The 13,977-nt window shown below is 39.7% G+C and overlaps 1 protein-coding gene and 1 pseudogene across 7 annotated transcripts in view; both read right to left on the reverse strand.

Moving 5' to 3' along the window:
• Positions 1–13,977, reverse strand: part of LOC100358094 (phospholipid-transporting ATPase IB) — a 167,132-nt gene that overhangs the window by 68,146 nt on the left and 85,009 nt on the right. For all 7 annotated transcript variants that reach the window (XM_070049180.1, XM_070049181.1, XM_070049177.1 and 4 more), the window contains exons 24-26: positions 13,162–13,300; positions 10,406–10,470; positions 647–819 (exon numbers count right to left, since the gene is read on the reverse strand). In XM_070049180.1, coding sequence (XP_069905281.1) covers positions 647–819; positions 10,406–10,470; positions 13,162–13,300 — 377 coding nt within the window. The remainder of the gene's footprint in view (positions 1–646; positions 820–10,405; positions 10,471–13,161; positions 13,301–13,977) is intronic.
• Positions 6,068–7,388, reverse strand: LOC138843847 (histone-lysine N-methyltransferase SUV39H2-like; annotated as a pseudogene).

The raw sequence follows: 13,977 nt of genomic DNA on the forward strand, positions 1-13,977 counted from the left end.
TCCTAATAAAGACCTTTGCCTCTGCAAAACTTCCTATTATCCAGGGCAATGCCTGCATAGCCTAGTTAACTTTCTACCCCATCCTAAACCCTAACATTGTTTCTCTTTGAAACAGGATGGCATAGGTACAAAAGTTCCTTCCCAGGGCAATGGTTTAACTCCGTGATGGCAGCCAACCTGACCTCAAGCCTCATTGTAATTTCATTTCCAATCTAACACTCACCCCTACTCCCACAGAGACCATAAAAGGACGAAGAAAAGGTGGCTCTCTGATTCTGAGAATTACACAGCTCCTTTACGAGAAAACCCATGAACACTCTGCCTGCTGATGAGCATATTCCTCCCCCTCATGCCTGTGGCCCTGTGTCTGTGATGCCCCAACCTCCAGCAGGCTGAGAAGCAGATCTGCCAGGGAGGCTCCTGCTTCTCTCTGCTTTGGCCCCTGAATAAAGTTGATGTTCAACTTCGGTTTCATCATTGACTTCATGACACTAAACAAATGACCCAATTTGGGGGTCTTTCCCCACACAACAGGGTTCTCCAAAAAGGGGGCTGACACACAATTCCACACCTATATTTTCTTTACATAAGCAGCATTAAGTACAACAGAAATAAAAGAATAAAAGAAAAATGAATATATTCTTACCTACAACATAATACTGTTTTACATGACAGGGCCAAATTTAGGAAGTTCCTCTTAATTTCAAAACTGAGGGCATACTTCAGTGTTTCGCCATCAATGATTAGGGCCACCTCATTTTCTTTACCTAGCAAGTGTTTAAGATCTTGACAGTTTTGAGTAATTGCTTGTTTTGTTGCCTAGAACAGAGGAAGAAAAAGTCACTTTATAGTTCTCATCTTGAATATAAATAAAAAGACTTCTGAGTCAAGATAGTGGGTTGAGCCATGTGTTTACCTATTCTTCCCTTTAAAAATGTCATGGAGATGAGGTGAAAAATCAAATAGATAACATGAAAAGGTGCTTGGCGCTATTAGCCATCAGGAAAACACAAAATAAAACTACATTATTTCAGGCACACTAGCATGGCTAGAATCAAAAAGCGAGATATCAGCAAACGTTGGCAAGGACATGGAGAAATCAGACCCTCATACACTGCTGGTGGGAATGTAAAACAGGGTGGCCACTGTGGCAGTTCCTCAAGTGACTAACAGTGTTCCCACACAACGCAGCAGTGTTGCTCTAGGTGCATGCCCCAGAGAAACGAAAATGTGTCCACAAAGAATTTTGTACACAAATGTTCATAGCAACATTATTCACAACTACCAAAAAGTGGACACACCATGTCATATGGATAAACAAAGTATGGTGTATCCATAAAACTGATTATTCATTAGCTACAACCAAGGATGGGGGTGGGTGTTTTGTCTAGTGGTTAAGATTCCTGAATTGGAGTTTGATTTCCAGTTTTGGCTTCTGATTCCCATTTCCTACTATTGTAAATGCTGGAAGGCAGTGGTGATGGCTGAAGTAATTAGCTCCCTGATGTACATGTGGGAGACCTAGAGCGAGTTCCCAGCTCCTGGCTCTGGCCCACCCAGCCCAGGCCATTATAGGTACTTGAGGGTGGGGGGAGGTGCTCAGAGGATAGACATATTCTCTCTCTCTCTCTCTCTCTCTCTCCCCTTCTCAAAATAATTTTTAAAAAAGAGAATGAAGTACTAATGCATGCTAGAACATAAATTAATCTTGAAAACATTGTAGTAATTGAAAGAGGTCAGTTACAGAAGACCACATGCACTACGATTCAATGCTATGAAAGTCCAAAGTAGGCAAACCTATAAGGACAGAAAGTAGATTAGTGGCTGGAAGTTAATAGACCAGAGGTACAGGGAAGGCAGGATAAGGGGGGAACAATTAGACAGCATTGGGCTTCTCTGAGGTGGGGAAAATACTCTAAAACTGACTGTGGTGATAGTTACATGTGTTTGTGAATATATTAGAATCCATTGAATCACATGCTTTACGCAGACGAATCATAAGCTAGATGACTCAGAACACAGAATGTTGATTGCTAGAGGCTCAGAGGGGTGGGAGGGAAGGGAGGAGTTCAAATTAAAATAATAGGGGAAATTTAGTGTCATTTATTAATTGTGACAAAGATACTAATAAGCAGTGTTAATATGCAAAATGGGGTGAGAGATGTGGAAACTGTATTACTACCTCACAATTTCTGTTTTGTAAATTTTAAACTATTCTAAAGGGAATAACCATTATATTCTTGGAATTATATCTGAGCTGCATTAAATCTATTCCCTTTATATTAATATCACATCAACATGAGAATTGATGAGAATTGTGTTGCAATTGAATTACCATTCATTTGCTGTGTCCATAAGAATATAATGTAGTAATGAATTCCTTAACAATAAATAAAAATATTCCCAAAGCAAAATAGATATATCAAATGTTAAAAAAGGAAAAAAATTAAGGTGGGATATAACATATATGGAGAACTTCAAATTTTATGTAATTATTGATAAGATTATACCAACCAATATGAAAACCTAGATGACATTATCAAAACAAGCGAGAGTTCTTAATTCTGGTTAAGAGTATGAGGGACCAAAAAAGGCAGGCAGGTTTTAGAGAGGAAACCCAGTGTGGGACAGGTAACCAACACTGGTCATGCTTTGTTTGCTATTTTTCTGCTCTGTCCTCAGCGTGGCTGTGGTCATGGCAGTGGCAACAACATAGAGACAGCTAAAATGCAAAACAGAAAGCCTGCCATCTCTCCAGCTAGAAGAACCTGGTGAAAGACCTCAGGCAATCAGGCCCACCAGTGAGCGAGGTAGTGGGAGAGAGACTGGAAAGGAGAAAGACAGGAAGGTGAAACTTACCCCAATCTGCTTTAGAATCCTGAACACGTGTATACTGATAAACTGAAAGTGTATTGCAACTAAGACTTAAAAACTGAACATAGCAATATATCTGAGTCCATAATTACTACAAGAAAAACTCAAAATGTTTAAGATTTAATCTACAAGCACTCAACGTAAGAAGAACCCGAAAAAAATGATCTGGTAATAAGGGAAAAGATAATAAACAGATGTTAACCGACGCCAAAATTGCCAAAGACTTTTTAAAAAGCTATTGTAATTCTGCTCTTAGAGAATAAAAACATTGAAAATCTCAGAGGAGAAACAGAAGATTGAAATTTTTGGACTAAAAAATAAAACAGCTGAAGTAAAATGTTCAATAGATAGGATTAATATCAGAATGAAATGGTAGAGTCCATAAACTTAAGATAAACCAGTCAAAATTATCTAATATGAATATGAAAAAATGAAAGATGGAAAAAAACATGAAGACAAACACAGAGATCTCTGAAAAAATTCCCATGATCTAACATACAGATAAGTTTTAAGTTTCAGAAAAATTATTTGAGGAAATGATGATCAAAAATTTTCTGAAAAGCAGAAGTTTAGACATTCAACGAATTGTGGTGAAGCCCAAACAGAATAATTACAAAATAAAATGTGCAGTGGGTGTTGTGGTTCAGAGGTTAAGCTGCCACTTGGGACACCTGCAACCCATATCAGAGCACCAGTTTGAATCCTCACTGCTCAGCTTCTGCTCCAGTGTCGTGCTAATGCATTCTGGGAAACAGTAGATGATGGGCCAGTCACTGGGTCCCTGCTACCTGGGATAGACTCCTGGCCCAGCACTGGCTGCTGCTGTTGCAGGCATTTGGAGAGTGAAACAGTGTAATACAAACCATTCAAATTCAAGATGCTCAATGGAGGAGGACAGAGTGTCTAGTGGATTTACAGATCTTGGTCAGAATGACAGAAACATTGCCATCACAGAATCATTTCAGATAAGGAAAAGGTTTCTTAGGTGACAAGCATGTACTGTCTGTCATTAAATTCTTAGTAAATTGTGACTGAACTAATCTTCAAGTTTGAATTGAGGGTTTCAGTATTCAGTGGCCTTTTAAAATACTTTTCTTTGAAATAAAATTATCACTAAGTGTACAATATTAATATCCTCTCATTATTTCATTGGATTGTCATCATTTAAAGGGGAATATGCTTTAACAGCGATAAAGTGAGACAAAATGCTTTGAAATGTGTTCTTGGTTTTCACAAGGGTGCTGTAAGATTTGTGCTGTTGTTCCCATTTCATAGATGTAGTCACTGAGGCACAAAAATGTTGACTGCTGAAGATCTACAGCTTCCCTGAGGCAGAGCCAGGGATTGGAAAATCAAGTTCTCTAAATCCAGATCGCCAACACATCAAAATTTTTCTTTCTTTTTTCTTTTTTTTGAAAGATTTCATTATTTTATTTGACAAAGCTGGGGGGGAGATGGGAGGGGGAGAGAGAGAGAGTGAGAGAGAGAGAGAGAGAGAGAGAGAATCTTTCATCTGCTGGTTTACTCCCCAAATGGCCACAATGGCTGGGGCTGGCCAGGCCAAAGCCAAAAGCCCAGAGCTCCATTCTGGTCTCTCACATGGGTACAGGGGCCCAAGGACTTGGGCTATCTTCCACTGCTTTCCCAGACACAGTAGCAGTGAGCTGGATCAGTAGTGGGACTCGAACTGTTGCCTATATGGGGTGCTGGTGTCACAGGCAGTGGTCTTACCCACTACACCACAACACTGGCCCTGTAAATATTCTTAAAGAACATGTATAGAAATGAAATGGAAAAGAAGAGACAACTTGTTATACTCACAGATCCCAAGAGAAGGTTCACCATGCCCCAGGGGCCACATGGGAGAAGCACTGGGATCAGTCAGGAGGCAGAGATATAAGAGAATTGTGTGGAAGAGCCTTTTCTATGGTTTCCCTGGGAAGGAACAGGCAAGGCAGGACAAGCAGGCTTACAACTCGCTAGTTTGAATAATTTTAGCAATTTTGGGGGCACTCGAGCTGTATCCAGTTTTCTAGGACCTGATCCTGGGATGATCAGAGCAGGTACATAGTGGTCTGTAGTGTGAGAACCCAATAAAGAAGAAGGTGGTAGGGTTGCAGGCTCTGATCTGGTTGGTACATTCATGGGTGAGATGTTATTGTCTTCAGGAACTGGCCAACCCTGCAAGGGTCCAGCATGGTTCCAGCTGTTAAAGTATCAGACTCCAAATAGTAAAAGCCATGTTTAATATTCACATCTCAAAAATCTAGAACAAAGCAAACACAAAGCAAGTAGGAGGAATAGGAACAATGATCAGTGATATTGAATAATGACAAAATACAAGCAAATGAACAAAGTCAAAATCTGGTTCTTTGAAAACATCAACAGGAGGGGCCGTCGCTGTGGCGTAGTGGGTAAAGCCACTGCCTGTGGTGCTGGCATCCCATATGGATGCCAGTTCGAGACCTGGATGCTCCATTTCCGATCCAGCCCTCTGCTATAACCTGGGAAAGCAGTAGAAGATGGCCTAAGTGTTTGGGCCCCTGCATCCATGTGAGAAGACCCGGAGTAAGCTCCTGGCTTCAGATTGTGCAGCTCCAACCCTTTCAGCCTTTTGGGGAATGAGCCAGCGGATGAAAGACCTCTCTTTCTCTCTCTCCCTGTCCCTGCCCCTCCTTCTCTCTCTGTGTAACTCTGACTTTCAAATAAATAAATAAATAAATAAATCAAACAACAGGAGCCAGCACTGTGGCAGTGGGTGAGCTGCTGCCTGTAGTGCCAGCAGCCTATATGGGCACCGGTTCAAGTCCCACTTCTTCTTCTTCTTCTTTTTTTTAATTCAGCATCATCTATTTCTCTCAAATACAGGTACAGTGAATAAAAAAATATTAAACAGGAATGACAATATAGTAACAAAAATAGAACATGTATATTTATTCAAATTAAATTAACTTTCTGAATTTAAGGTGGATGGCAGGTTGAATGTGATCTTGGCAACTGTCACATTATCAGTTTAACACTTCCCAAATAGTTGAGGCATTTCTCTGTTTACACAGACTTAGTATGCGTATGTTGAGCTAAAAATAGTTTGTCTGCCATGTTGGGTATCTAGCCATTAAGTATGAATACTTATCACTATTCCATGTGACCATGGGTCCCTCTCTTCAGAAAGATCAATAATGCATTTGGCAAATGTCTTGAAACACTAATTGTGAATTAATATAGGTACAACTGTAATACTATGAAGAAAGTCCCAAATGTGTATTTTAAAAATGATAGCATTTGAGAAAAACAAAACTACAATTATCACTAGCTATATTCTCCGAAAATTCAGTTGAGGTAACCTCTGCAAGTCGCAGCTCCACGTTTTCATACAGTTCTGATCCTCTTTTTGGCTGGACTGTGGTCAATAGAATCTGAAGATACATCTCCAGGACCTTTCATTTGATAATCAAAAGTGAGCTCTTCTCCAGCATTTATGGTTCTTGTAGAAAATAATGCTATTCGTGGAAGATGAGTTTCAAGGTTATCAATGAAAACACTGAACACCTGAAGATTTGGGTCACAACTGTGATTTACAAAATGAGACACATTTCCATATTGAGCTGCATCCACTGTGAATTCATCAGATTCATAGTCCAGATCAAAGAGATAAGCTATTCCTTTGTTGTCACAGAACTGTCCACGTCTTTCAGCTTCTTCACTGTGATTACCTCTCCAACATATTCCATGACAAAACTCATTCTTTTAATCTTCATAAGTGTTTTTACAACCAAGTCACAGCCATTGTTAGTTTGAAAGATGCAAAGTGAATATTGCGCACCTTTTTGTACAATCCTTTTGGGACAATCAGGTCCACATCGGCACCTCAAGTTGCATTCATAAATGGGGGTGCCACGTGGGATTCTAATTTGTTGGTTTTTATTATAAGCCAAAAGAACTCCAGCTTCAGCAGGACAATGTTTCTCAAAGAAGCAATCTGTGCGTGAGCAACCAAAGGTGGCTTCATTTACTAAGCTGATTCCAGGAGCTGGTTTGTATTCATTGATGTAATAGAAGTCAGAAGGTGGGCCCTCCAAGTCAATAGTATTTTCAACAAATATCATTCCTTTATGAATCTTTATTCTGTTGAGTTCATCTTACCATCTCTGCAAAGCCATCCTCTGTTTAGTCTTCTTTACAATGTACTCAGCAACAGCAGGTATCAAAGCTTTATTATATTTTGGAATTATTGCTTTGCATTTTTTACCTGAGATGAATAATTATTCTTGTCATTAGAGAACTGCTGGAGCAGTAACAGGCACTTGAGATTTTGCAGTTTCCCAAGTATTTGTAGAATCTGGCCATCCTTTCCATTTTACAAGATAATATTCCATATCCTCCTTGCGCCTCAGCCCTGGCCGCCACCATCTTGTGGAGCTTTCATTCAAACTGGTGCAGTCTGACGGGATAGCTCAGCTGGCCCTATGCCCCCCCAAGTCCCAGGCTCCCTGTTGGTGTGCCTGGGAGAGCAGTGAAAGATGGCCCAAGTGTTTGGGGCCTTGCACCTGCATAGGGGACCTGGAGGAAGCTCCAGGCTCCTGGCTTCAGATTGGCCCAGCTCCAGCCATTGTGGACATTTGGGGAGTGGACTGGTGGATGGAAGACTCTCTACCCCACCCCCGCCTCTGCCTCTCTGTAACCTTGACTTTCAAATAAATAAATGAATCTTTTTAAAAAACAACAAAACTAATAAATTCATGACAATAGTGATCTGGAAAAAGAGATCATATAAATTACCAGCATCAAGAATTCAGAGGCATTATAACCACAAGAACATATATAAAATAAAAGGATAAGAAGAAATAGTATTTTGAAGTAGCTTCTGTCAATAAAGTGAACAATGTAGATGAAATAAACTTCTTGGAAATTTCCAGAGCATATTAGAGAGGAAATTCATCTTCTAGATAGCTCACAGAAATTAAAATTATAGCTAAAAAATCTTTCCCAAGGAAAACTCTAAACTTAGCTGATTTAACTGATGAATTCTAACAAATAACTAAGGGAGAAAAATATACCAATCCCAGACAAAATTTTGGAAAAAAATTGGAGAACTTTTTCCAATGGACTGTATGAGGCCAGCATCATCTTCATTTCAAAATCAAAAAAAAAAAAGACATTACAAATGAAGAAAGGAGTGACATTTCTCCATCTGATAATTTGAAAGAGCTGTTTAGTCTGTCCAATTTCTTGGTGCAGAGCTGCTAAAACCCATGGGATCTCTAGCCGACAGTTTCTCTGTATGTTAATGAGATGACCAGCAGCCGAAAGCACCTGGAGAGCTTCACTCACTGAAAAGAATCTTACAGCCACCTCCTCAATCTCCAGGAAGTGGGGACTGAAAGACAGTAGGTTAAGTTGAAGGTCAAGTTGATCAACAACGGTCAATGATTTAATCAATCGTGTCTAAGAAATGAAGTTTTCCATAAAACCCAAAAGGACGGGGTTAGGAGAGCTTGCGCATGGCTGGTGAGTGGGTTGAGGAGGGTGGAGCGCCTGAGGAAGGCATGGAAGCCCCATACCCCTCCCCCCGTGCACTGCCCTGTGGATCTCTTCATCTGGCTCTTCATCTTTACCCTTTGTACACCTGCAAATGTAAGTGAAGGGTTGCCCTGCACTAGCACATCGGCTAAACCTGTGGAGGGGTCAGTGGGAGCCCTGATTTATAACTCCTTGGTCAAAACTATAGATGATGAACCTATATCTTGTGACTGTTATCTGAAGTGGGGACAGTTTTGTGGGACTGAGCCCTCAACCTGTGTGAAGTGACACAGTCTCCAGGTAGATAGTTCATTTCCAGAACTGAAATGATTTATAGGCTGCCTAGTTGGTGTCCACTGGGGAACTGTCTGGTGTTTGGGGACATATCCCCTCCCCCAACACACACACATTTAGTATCAGAAGTGTTGTGTTGGGTGGAGAGACAAGAGTAGGAAAAAATATTTTTCTTATATCCTCACATAGCATGAATATAAATGCAAAATCTACAACAAAAAATTGAGTTCACCAATATATTACAAAGATAATATATTGGATATGCATTTGGCCTAGCAGTTAAGATACTTGTTGAGGTGCCCCCATTCCATATGAAAGTGCTTGGGTTTGATGCTTGGCTCTAGCTCCTGACTCCAACTTCGTGCTAATGTACATACTGGGCTGTGTGGATGGCTCAATAGCCTGGGTTCCTGGGGCTGGCTCTGTGGTGTAGTGGGTAAAGCCACAGCCTGCAATGCCGTCATCACAACACTGGTTTGTGTTGTGACTGCTCCACTTCTGATCCAGCTCCCTGCTAATGGCCTGGGAAAAGCAGCAGAAGATGGCCCAAGTGTTTGGACCTCTGCCACCCACATGGGAGACCTGGATGAAGTTCCTGGGTCTTGGGTTCAGTCTGGCTCAGCCCTAGTGGCTGAGGCCACTTGGGGAGTAAACCAGCTGATGGAATTTCTCTATATATATAACTCTGACTTTCAAATAAATAAATCTGAGAGAGAGAGAAAGACACTGGGTTCTATTACCCACTTGGGAGAACTGGGTTTAGTTTCTGCCTCCTGGCTTCGGTTTGCCTCAGTCCTGACGATTGAGGGTCTTTAGAAAGTGAATCAGCAGATCACTGTTTCTCTCTCTCTCTCGCTCTCACTCTGTGTGTGTGTGTGTGTGTGTGTGTTTAACTCTCAAGTAAATAAATACTTTGTAAAAATGATAATATATTATGACCAAATAGAATTTATCCTAAAAATGCAACCTCAGTTTCAACATTCAAAAAATCAATGTAATTTACTATACTAGCAGATTAAAGAAAAACTATCATTTTGCCAATGGATTAAAAAACAAAAACTAACCAAAAACCAAAAAACAACATCCATTCAAAATAACTATCCTGAGAATAGAAAGTAACTTTCTCAATCTAGTAAAGAATATCTATGAGAAATTTACAGCTAGCATTATACTTAACACTGAATCACTAAATACTTACCCTCTAAAATTGGGACCAAAGCAAGAATAGCCACTCTCATGACCTATCTCTGTACTGTACCACAGGTTACAAGTATGGCAATTAGGGGGAAAAGAGAAAGAAAACAAGGACTAAAGATGGTAAAGGAAGAAGTACAACTTATGCAATTCTAAGATTACATGATTGTAATCTACAGAGAATCTATAATGCAACAGAATCAACAGGAGAATTTAGCGAAGTCAGAGTATGAAGTTAATTTTAAAAATGCAAGTTCATTTTTTTAAACTAGTAAATGATTAGAAAGTTAAGTTATAACACAATTCTATTTAAAATATTTCCAAAATGCAAAATACTTAGTTATTAATCTAACAAATCACATGTAAGACCTCTACACTAAAAATTGTGTTTTTAAGATTCATTTATTTGAAACCCAGAGTTAGAGAGAGAGAAAGAGAGTCAATCTACTGCAGATTTTAAGGAGCTGGATAACTCCAAACGAGTAGATTGTACTAAAATTAAGCATTTTTTTAAATCACTTACCTCAAATGAATTTGCATTCAAATGAATACGAGGCATTTGACCTGATATCAATTTACAGGAATATGCTAGAAAGAGAAAAATGAAGATGTTATATTTGAATACTCAGTGCTTTCCATGAGCATTCGAAAGAAAGATTGTTTATATCCTCCTTTCAACATATTTGTGGCTTCAAGATTATTTCTAAGTCTTTTATCACAATCAAAAAAAAAAAAAACTGAGCAAGATGTTGCAGATGAAAAAGGAGTTGAAATACTGGTTAATTTTTATCTTAGTAAGCAACTTAAGTAACTTTTGCTTTGTAACACCAAATCCTGGCCGGCGCCGCAGCTCACTAGGCTAATCCTCTGCCTTGTGGCGCCAGCACACCGGGTTCTAGTCCCGACCTGGTCGGGGCACCGGATTCTGTCCTAGTTGTCCCTCTTCCAGGCCAGCTCTCTGCTGTGGCCAGGGAGTGCAGTGGAGGATGGCCCAAGTCCTGGGGCCCTGCACCCGATGGGAGACCAGGATAAGTACCTGGCTCCTGCCATTGGATCAGCGCGGTGCGCCGGCCGCAGCGCGCCGGCCACGGCCGCCATTGGAGGGTGAACCAACAGCAAAGGAAGACCTTTCTGTCTCTCTCTCTCACTGTCCACTCTACCTGTCAAAAATAAAATAAATAAACACCAAATCCTGTGATATTTCAACCACCACACTGTATGTTTCTCTTTGGAAGACGTGAAGACGTTGGCTCTCAGATGCAGCCCTCCCAGATAGAATACACTTTCCTGGCTGTTCATACTCATGGAAGTAACATAGGGGCCAGTATTCTCCCATGGGCTCACCCTATCCTCATATGGCATTTTCCTGTATTCTGTTCCATTCCAATTTCTTCCAGTTGTTTGAGTCTATAAGCCCTTCTCTGAGACATCAATTTATTTCTGTTCTTCTTAAAAAAAAATCTACCACACTCAATTTTAGTGTTGAAATGAATGCAGTGCAATACAGCAATTATCTAAGAATCCAGTTGTTCTGAACTTGGAAGCAAGGAGGAAAGTGATTATCAGGTCCTTGTGTCAGTAGGGCTTCACCCTGCATTCACACTAAGTATGGGGCCACTGAGTGTGTGATTATACAGAAGCAGCAAGCCATGTTAAGCCAGAAATACAGGAAAGCTGGAAAAATGAGATTATATTTAGGGTATGTCTTCCAATATTTGTCGGATGGAAAAATGAGTGACAGCATCATGGGTGGACTACTTAAAGGTTATGTCAATATCTAATGTTCAGGGAGGAAGTACCGAGCAGAAGGCACCAAGCTGAGCTCTTCACAGCACTGACTTGGAGGGAACAACCCGCTGAGGGAAAAGGTAGTAATAACCCCACTTTACACACGAGAAAATGATGATGAGAGGTTAAGTAACTCTTTCAAAAGAGCAACCTTTGATTGATTACTCTTCCAACTACCACCCCACTTTTCTGCCCCCCATAGCAAACCTCTTTGAAAGAGTTGTCTACACTCACAGAACCCACACCAAAGCATGCTGATAGTTCAACCTACCAAATGTGTCCCCTGACCCATGCAGTTCCTCTCCCGTTTTCCTCATCACACTCTAGAACAAGCCACCTTCATCTCTAGGCTAGACTTCTACCAAGGCTGCCTAACTGGTCTCCCTGTTTCCATTTTCCCCATTTTGGCCTTAAAGCGCATATCAGATTATATCACCGTCTTGCTCCAACCCTGACACATTCCCTGCCATGGCCTGCCATTTCTCTGCCTTCCCCTGTGCTCCAGCCCTGTGGCCCTTCCAGGGCTGCTCAGTAATGACAAGCACACCTCCACGCCTGGGCTCTGGTGCTCGCGGTTCTCCTGGTCTGAAATCTCCTTCCCAGAGATCTTCCCAATGCTTACTCCCACTTTTCATTTAGGTTCCTGCTTTAATTGTCCTCTCCTTAACAGGTCTTCTTATCTGAATTATCTCCCTTATTTCACTTAATGTTTTGCTTTGTTTTTATTCTTCATATTTATCACAATCTGCTTATTGATTGTCTGTCTTCTCTGCTTGGATGTCAGGACAGTGAGACTGAGACCTTCTTACTCAACTATTCGTTCCCAGCTCCTAGAATTTTCTTGACACATAGCAAGTGGTCAACACTCATGGTACAAATGGAAATAATGTAAACAAAGTAATGGAGCCAACAAAGGAGCCTGCAGGGTCAGTTCACCATGTATGCTCATCTAACCAGGGCTGGCTACTACATGACTGGGGAAAGAACAGAAGCTTCAGTTTCTTCTCACCATCAAAATGTGCCTATACACAGCTAACAATTTATTTTTAACTCCTTGTCTGCACTTATCAGCCTAAGATATAATCATAAGCAAAGGCAGGAAGAACTGACATTGAAAATCAGAGGAAAGGATACCATCAAGATATTCTCACTTATAATCAAATGTTTATAAAAGAACATATATAACACAAAAATTGGTATATACATCATAGGGCAAAAATGCCAACCGATGACTTAAGTATTGAAGGAAGGGCCAAGAGGCTAATGGATTACTCATGTTACCGTTCTGTATTCTGTGTTTCAGGAATATGGAGACAGAACAGTTTGCTTAGTTTGTTCAAATTCTCTTGGTGATGGCAAGATTCTTTTGCATTCCATTTTTCCAAGGACATGAAGTAATCACTTGAAAGTTCAGTCATACATTCTTGACATTGGGATATATTTAGAATACATGTATAATGAGATTTATAAAAACTCTATTTTATCTATTACCTATGTTAATTGCAGTTTCTTGTTTGTCTCCTGTCAAGACCCATATTCTTATATTTGCTCTCAGTAAAGTTGTTATGGTTTCTGGAACACGTGCTTGAAGACGATCTTCAATGGCTGTGGCTCCAAGAAGCAGAAATTTCTAGATGTTTTTGAGAGATTTTTAAAAATTACTAAGTATTTAAGATGAAAGAATACATTTTAATGGAAGATATGCAGTCTAATAATTTTATTAAATGAATTATATATATGTACACACATACATGCTTTTCTTCTATTATTTCCATTGATTTATTTTTTTGCTTAAGACACAATCTTTTTTTAACTTTTATTTAATAAATATAAATTTCTAAAGTACAACTTTTGAATTATAGTGGCTTCCCCCCCATAACCTCCCTCCCACCCACAACCATCCCATCTCCCACTCCCTCTCCCATCCCATTCTGCATCACGATTCATTTTCAATTATCTTAATATACTGAAGATCAACATAGTATATACTAAGTAAAGATTTCAACAATCTTGTATGTAAAATATATCCTAAGGAACTTACTACAAACCCATTCAAAATACAATTCAATAATGTTGCAAAATATAAAAGATACAAATATCAATTATATTTCTGTATAGTAGCAATGAACATTCTGAAAATATAATCTATGAGAACATTCAATGCTGCATCATAGAATGAAAATAGCACTAAGAAATGTTAAAAAAAAAAGACCTTGGATTTTATACTAAAAATACAAAATATAATTAACAAGCATAATAAAATGAAACAGTGATTTCAGTAAGACATTTTAATATTACAAAAAAAGT

Source organism: Oryctolagus cuniculus, chromosome 9, assembly GCF_964237555.1.
Source record: "Oryctolagus cuniculus chromosome 9, mOryCun1.1, whole genome shotgun sequence".
NCBI lineage: Eukaryota > Metazoa > Chordata > Mammalia > Lagomorpha > Leporidae > Oryctolagus > Oryctolagus cuniculus.